The 7,894-nt window shown below is 34.1% G+C and overlaps 1 protein-coding gene across 1 annotated transcript; it reads right to left on the bottom strand.

The window, feature by feature from the left end:
- Nucleotides 1–2,506: 2,506 nt before the first annotated feature.
- On the bottom strand, nt 2,507–7,050 carry HELRODRAFT_159227 (hypothetical protein; the record flags this gene model as incomplete). Its single annotated transcript, XM_009011123.1, has 4 exons — nt 2,507–2,677; nt 3,673–5,898; nt 6,142–6,423; nt 6,484–7,050. 4 exons carry the CDS (start codon nt 7,048–7,050, stop codon nt 2,507–2,509), a joined length of 3,246 nt encoding a protein of 1,081 aa, XP_009009371.1.
- Nucleotides 7,051–7,894: the final 844 nt, after the last annotated feature.

The following is a 7,894-nucleotide window of genomic DNA, read 5'->3' as shown; positions in this document are numbered from 1 at the left end:
GATATATTTAAATATTTAACATTTCGTATCGCAAACTTCGTATCCAGATTAGAGATTTGATCGCTGAACAGGATTATTTTACTACCGACTATCCATAAATTAGCCAATTCTTTTGAAGCGATAATTAAAGTTATGTTATGATGTATGGTTGCCTAATAATATAAACGCTTAATAACGAAATAACGATAATGTATGTGTGGGCGTGATGATGAAAGAACAGTGTTGTAATAACAGAAGTGATGATTTATTATTGGCAAAACAAATGGCTCTCACGCTCACTCTTCTGACGTACACACACACACACACACACACACACACACACACACACACACACACACACACACACGATGAGTGTGCATGATGTGCGTGTATATAAGTGGTTTGCCTGTTTGTCTGCGTGTATGCGTGTACGAGCGTATGAGATACTGTGTGCGTATGTGGCAATTGGTTATTTTTGTGAACCAACTAATTCTGACAATAATTAAAATTTTGGTCTGATCTAAAAAAAAGCAATTTGTTATATTGATAGACTTTATAAAGTTTTTGACCAAAATGTTAAACAGTGTTACTAAAACAAAACATAATGAAAAATATTGTATAAATAAATGTACGGACGGTTTTTCAGATCTATTCATACTGAATTAAATGCGTCAGTATGGTAACAAACAGACGGTGTCTGGTCTCATAAGTGAAAATCAAAAAAATTATTTACAGTATAAAAAGGAATAAAAAATATAACAAAAACCTGAAATCTTATACAATGGTTATGTTCAGTTTTAACATGATCACGTGTTTATTCAAAACATTTGCAAAGGGTATGTATGGACAGAGAGATAAAATGATACAGAAACAAAAAGATAGATTGATAAATAAATAGACAGATTAAATTTTTCACAATGAAGAGCCGTCAAGATGTTTGGTCAACATTTTAAAATATTTTTCCATGGAAACCTTCCGAGGTTGTCATGGTTACAAAGTGTTTCTTCTTCTTTCATTCATTTTTCTCCAGCATGTCAACAGCTTGAAAAGAGGATTTTAATTTTACAGCAGTTTTCTTCTTTGTGTATATAATTAAATAAGTATGTGTCCTACATTTATGCGCTTGTGTTTGTGAGAGAGAGAGTGAGACAGAGTGTGTGTGTGTTTGTGTGTGTGTGTGTGGTGTAGTATGTGTGTGTGGTGTGTATTTATAGATGTTATTAGTAGTCTAGCGAACGTGTTTGGTAACACACGTTTTCAGCAGCATATGTGGTCACTGGCCAAGTTGTCTGTCTGTTGTATGAAGATGACGAGGAACTAACATGTGTGCGTTGTTGCTGTTGTTGTTATTGATGTTGTTGTTATTGATATTGTTGTTGTTAATGTTGTTATTTATGTTGTTGTGCATCTTTGAACTGTTTCTTGTTGTTGTCATATTTGAATGTCTGTTCATAAATTGAATTAGTTCCGTTGTTTCTGGTTGCATGTGTGGTTGTTGCTATGTTGTGTGGTGTGGTTCTCTGGTTTGTTGCGTGCTAGCTGATTATCTGTTGTTGTTATTATTATTATTATTGTTGTTGTTTGTTGTTGTTGGTAACTTAATAAAAAATGGGATAATGTTTTGTGATACTTCATTTTTTTTACGGAGATGTGTTATACGAATTAACTCTATTTAAGATGACTTTTGTATGAAAAACCCGTAATTAAAACATGATTTAATAACATCGACAAATTATAAATGAAGTTTTTTCTTTAATGATTTTGATATTTAATTATTAACATTGCCTTTTTTATTATAATTATTTAATAAAATGATTAATTTCGGTATTTAGTATCCATAAAATTTTTAGCTTGCTTCATCAAAAGCGTCAAATTTAACACACATTTTTTTTAATGCGAATAAACAAACACCAAATAAATGGACCAGAAGATTCTTATGCCAAGTTGCTTCTTCTCATATACAAGAGAAACAAAAATTAAAGTAAATATTTTTATTTGACTGATTGATTGATTGCAGCTCAAGTTGCGTGGAAAATGTAGCAGAACAACACAAATTATCGAAACGATTGCAAACAACAGTTCGGTCTCCTCTTCTTTCAACGAATGTACTTGAAGTAATGGGAAAATTAAGTGTAATTTTTACGATCTCAATCCATGAAGCTTTGTTGTTTCTGAAGAATATTAATTCAACTGAAATATTGTAACTAATTATTGTAAGTTTACAAACTCATAAAAAGGAGTTAGAAAACTAAATTTGAATTAAAAATTTTATTTGTATATATAACAAACGATAAAAAATAATGCAATGCCATCATTCAAACGAAACAAAAACAAAGATATCACATTGCATAATAACACTTTTCATTATTTGTTTTCATTAATAAAAAACTGGCAACCAAGTTTAGCTCTTTTCACGAAATCGCTATGTTAAAGTTAAAACGCCACACACACACACACACACACACACACACACACACACACACAACACACACACACACAGACTCCACTTATAAACCTACATGTTTATTCAGACTGTTGCACATTTGCATATATCTCTATATACATGTATATTCAAATAAATGTTTGTTTTCGGCAACTTTTTCAGTAACTTTGAGAAAAGTATTTGCAATAATTTTTCAAAATAGTAAACAAAGTATGGCGAGGCTTTCTTGAGGTTATTAATTTTATGGGTCTTTCTCTGTCGGAACGTTATTTGTAGTGGTAGAACAAATGCTTTCTGTCACGAACAATTGTTTGAAGGAGAGGAGCGATTTGTTGCAACTTTTATGATGCTCGCGTAACATTTTTTTCAAAATATGAAACTTTCGCAAACAACATTCTGGTATTGTTTAGATGAATTTTATCTTCGTAGATTGCTTCCCTTGCGTAATTAACTTTCAGAAATTGACTTCCGCCTAAAGAAAGTTTATTGGCATCATTCACAGAATATTCTTAAGAGGAAATGTAAAACAATAACTAAAAACAGACGGAGGCAAACAATTAGCTAAGTTACAATTTTCAACGAACAAACAATAATTGGTTGGAATATGATATAAGTTGAAATAATTGTTAAAATGTTTAGAAAGCAGTTGCGAGAGATTGAAAAGTTGATTTTAATGCAATTTAACATGTTTTTTATGTGAATGTTATTCAAATTAAAGCGTCTAATTCTATCAGAAACAAAACATTTGGAAAAAAATTTTAAATGAAGCCATTTAAGATTTTTCGCTTGCAAGAAATAAAAAAATTAAAAGAGGCAGCGAATTTATGTTTATTGCTTATCCTAGCGTTGTCAACAGGTATGCACAAATCTTTATGTTCAGCTAAGTTTGTTTGATTTCTGTGTAAACAGAAAACAGAGAATTAAAATAATTTATTCAACTGCTCAAGCGAATAATTTGTTTGTTTTACATCAAAGTCATCATAAACTGAAGCAGCAAAAATATTTTTAATAATCAGAAAAAAGCTATCAATATTATTCATGAAGTTGTTTTAAAATGAATTGTACTGCAGTCGACATATTATCATAATTTGTTGCCAATCATAACCCACATTTTTCCAGTCAAAATAAAAATGCCAGACAATATTTAAAACAACAATGAACAAAAAATGTACTTGAAAATTTAAAGTTGATAAAGGTTATTTAAATTTAACACATGTTAATAACATTTGATAAAATAAAACAAAACATACCTTGACAAGTAGGTAACCATTTTTTTCAGAAAGGTGTTTCAGTGCATCTTCATGACACATGGTCTTGTTACTGAATTGTTGCGGTTGTTGCTGAATCAGCAGCGTTTGTTGTTGATGAAGCTGTTGAAGTTGCTGATGCGGATGTTGCCGCTGAAACGTCGACATGCCGTTCATTTTCAATGTGGCTAACCTGGGGCTATAATAGTTGTCGTTATTTGTTGTCATCGTCATGGGCATTGCCGTTGATACCAGGTTTATCTCGTTACTGATGTCGATACTTTTAAAGTAGGGACTACTTCTGTCTAGGGGTGTTTTAACTTTGTTATTTTTAACAGTAGCGTAATGGTTTTCAACGTTTGAGTTTTTTATCTGCAAAGTAAAATTGTTCGATGTTGTTTTAACATTTGCTGGAAAATCGGATGAAAAACTGTTGTTGTTGTTATTATTATTAGAGTTGTTGTTGCCGTTGTTAGTGTTGTTGGTAAAACTCTGTTTTTTCAGCAAAACAAGCGTTTGCTTCTTCCTCTTGCGTAAACAAATGCGGCGAGTGAAGACAGCTGCAACAATGATGACGACGACAAAAATGAATGAGATAGTTGCTATCAAACAGAGCAAATATTTGCCCGTGAATGTTGACGGATCAATGTTTATGTTAGAAAATAGATCCAGAAATGAGTTAGAATCTAAATCATTGTATCCGTCAATACCTGATATTAATTGTAAAGATTTATTGATAGATATTTCAATATTTACAACTGCGCTCTTCTCGTGCACGCCACTGTCCTTGACCATGATGACGAGTTTGTATGTCGCTTCAATGTCAGGAGATGAAGCGAAAGAAGAATCGTAATTTGATGCAAGTCCTGTGAACGCGCCATCCTTCGCTACCAACAACTCGCCCGTTAGATGGTCGATAGTGAACAACTCGTCCTCGTTACCTTTCCCGATTGAATAGGTTAATCTGGCATTTTCTCCAACATCGGCGTCGCTGGCAACCATTTTCGCTATGAAATGACCTCGTTTAACCTGCGGAGATATTTGGAAGATTTGATGTTGAGCGGGAAATGTAATTAATGGGGCATTATCGTTGACATCTGCCACGTTGACTGTAATTTCCGCTGATGCGACGTAGTGTGGAGGACTTGTGTCAGTGGCTGTCACCCAGAATCTGTAAACGGCATGCTGTTCTCTATCCAACTGCCGGGTTGTTGTGATCTTCCCGGTCAGTTGGTCAATTGAAAACCAATCGTTTGGGTTGGGCGTTCTATCTTGGAAGTGATAGAGGTGACGGTGGCTGTGATTCAAGTCGTTGATATGTGGATGGTGTTTGTTGTGATGCCTCATGTGAATGGAATCGTTCAGTTGTTTGTACTTTGAATTTTTATTTGCAATCTCGTATGAGCTAATTAATTTTTTCTCTTTAACTGCTGATTGAAACGTTTCTTCGTTTTGATCTCTATGATTAAAACTTCCATAATGGTGCTGGTAGATTTCTTCAAAGCCACTTTTTGATTCCGCAATGGCAAATTTAAACTGATTAAACAATGAGCTGTCAAAATCATAAGCTGTCACATGCCCTATTTCAGTTGAAGCAGCCTTATTTTCAGTTGTGCCAAAGCTGTATGCTTTCATGCTGAAGACAGGTGGTTGGTCGTTCGCGTCTAAAACGTTGACTACCAGCAGTGTAGAAGCCGTTCTACTTACTGGATAACCTTGATCGCTTACTAAAATTTCAATTACAAATTTGGTTGCAAACTCGTAATCCAACTGATTTTTGACCACAAATAGATTTATTTTTGGATCCAAAAACATCCAATTTTCTACAACAGATTTTGCGTTAGAGCTTATTAATTTTTCTTTATCGGTGTCTTCTTTGTTTGCCTTGCTGTTGAAATTTTTATTCTTATTTGAATCTTCGCCAAATATCATATCAAATCTCGGATTAAGATCAACTTGTATGACTTTAAACGTGTAAACGAGTAACGAGTTATTGCCAACATCATCGTCGGTAGCCAACGTTTGGAATAATTTCGTGCCGACAGGTGATGATTCAGAGGTGCTGATTTCGTGTCGAGAAGAGTTAAATTTGGGTGAGTTGTCATTCTCGTCTTGTACGGAAACTTCTAAATAATCAGTCGTGTCCAAGGAGGGCCAGCCTTGATCTCTGCAGGTTATTCCGATTCGATATTTTTCTGTTTCTTCCCGATCTAGAACTCTCCTTGTCACCTTCATCACAACATTAACAAGTTTGAACCGTTACTAATTAACCAAAAATAAAACATAGCTGTCTAAGTGATGACAAAAAAATTAATGAAATATATCTTCAATCAAACTTTAATGAAATGTCTACAGTAGAAATGGTTACCCAATATTTCTAATGCAAAATGTGAGCAATAAAAACATAAAAAAAAATAATAGTAACATTAAAATTAAGCTTGAATATTAAATAATGTGAACAAAAAAAATTACCAAGAGGTAGACGTTTGTATGATGTTGCTTCAATTCAAAATCATTTTCTTCCTCCAACCCACAATTCACCAAACCATTTTCACCCCCATCCTTATCTTCCACGGTGAATTGTGTAACCAAAACTCCCGGTTCTTTGTTTTCAGGAATGAAGATAGGAGAGTTGACAAAGGATAGCGTCGGTGAATTATCGTTGGTATCTTTGACGTGGATTGTGGCTTTTGTGACAACTGGGATAGATCCTGGTCCCGAGTCCTTAGCTGTTATTATAAGCGTGTGACTTGTCTGTTGAAAAAAATTTCATTAATTTCAAAAGTTCAAAATTATTAATAAATATATTCTTACTTGTTGCTCATAATCTAGAACTTTGCTTAAAAACACGTCACCGGTTTGAGGATCAATGTTAAAAAACTGGCTTGCGCTGGTTCTCTGCATACTGTATTGAATTCTGCCGTTTTCTTCGATATCCATATCAGTAGCACTGACGTTAAGAACTATCGAACCAACGGCCAAATCTTCAGGAACGTGCGTTTCGTACGTGTATCTATCGAAGACTGGCTGGTTGTCGTTGACGTCTGTCACTACGATGATCACCGAAAGTTTTCCAGAATTCGGTGGGCTTCCTCCGTCGAATGCTTCCAACCAACCTTCATAGCGATCTGTTGTTTCTCGATCGAGAGGAGCAGAAACGATCAGGCGAGGATCGAGTTGATTGGTTCGATCGCCCCCATCGTATATGTCCTGGTCATTTATGTTGTCACCGAGAGAAAGTTGAAATACCTGGCTGCTTTGGCCATTTTTGCCGTTGGTGAATCGGTAGTTCTGAATTGCATTGATTCCTACATCAGCGTCAATTGCTGTCACCGGAATGTACAACTGCGTATCTGACAGAATAATGCTGATTATTTTCATTTTGCCGTAACAACAGTTCTGACATATACCGTTCATTTAAAATTTCCAAGATAATAAATTAAAACTCAACGGTTATTTTGAAACAATATTAATTCATTCAAATTATTTTTTGCTGTGTTGTTATGGATAAAGTGGAATCATGCAACTTTTTTCCTGCTGCAAATTGAAAACGATTTGCTCGTTTATTTACTTAAGATCTCAAATTTCAGCCTTTAAAAGTCGGCAGACGCTGGATTAAAACTTTTTCAACAAAACAAACTACAGGTTTCTCCACTAGACAAACAAACCGATTTATTTAAACTATTTCATATTTGTTAACATTAGCTAGAGTGAATAATAACAATTAAAATTCGATGCATTTCACTTAAAAATAAATATGCCTACATACTGTGTGCTGTGCACTTGTGTGTGTTGTGTATGTACGCTCGTGTATGCTATGTAAAGACGAAGAGAAGAAGAGAGATAACATTTTGCTGTAGGATGTCTGTATGCTTGAATGTACTTCACTATTCATTTGTTTAACGTTTTTATTGATCTGATTTATTAAACCATCGCTACTTTTACTCATTTTTTATTTTCAAGTTTTTCGGATAGTTAAATGAATTTTTTATAGTACAATTTTTGATAAATGAAACAACTGTTATTATTATTTTCTTAATTAATTTTAAAGACACTACGACATAAGACGTTTGTTAAAAAACTCGCCATTAAATAAGGAATGCGTAGGAGCCAGTAATAGGCACTCGAACAGTGGTCAGCGTGCTGAAGGGGACAACAGGGAAGTATGCAAAATATGAGGACATCCTTAATAAAGAAAATGATGTACGTTTGAACGATCCACACT

This window comes from Helobdella robusta (assembly GCF_000326865.2).
Source record: "Helobdella robusta unplaced genomic scaffold HELROscaffold_1, whole genome shotgun sequence".
NCBI classification, from domain to species: domain Eukaryota; kingdom Metazoa; phylum Annelida; class Clitellata; order Rhynchobdellida; family Glossiphoniidae; genus Helobdella; species Helobdella robusta.
This window is presented reverse-complemented; position numbering and strand designations above follow the sequence as displayed.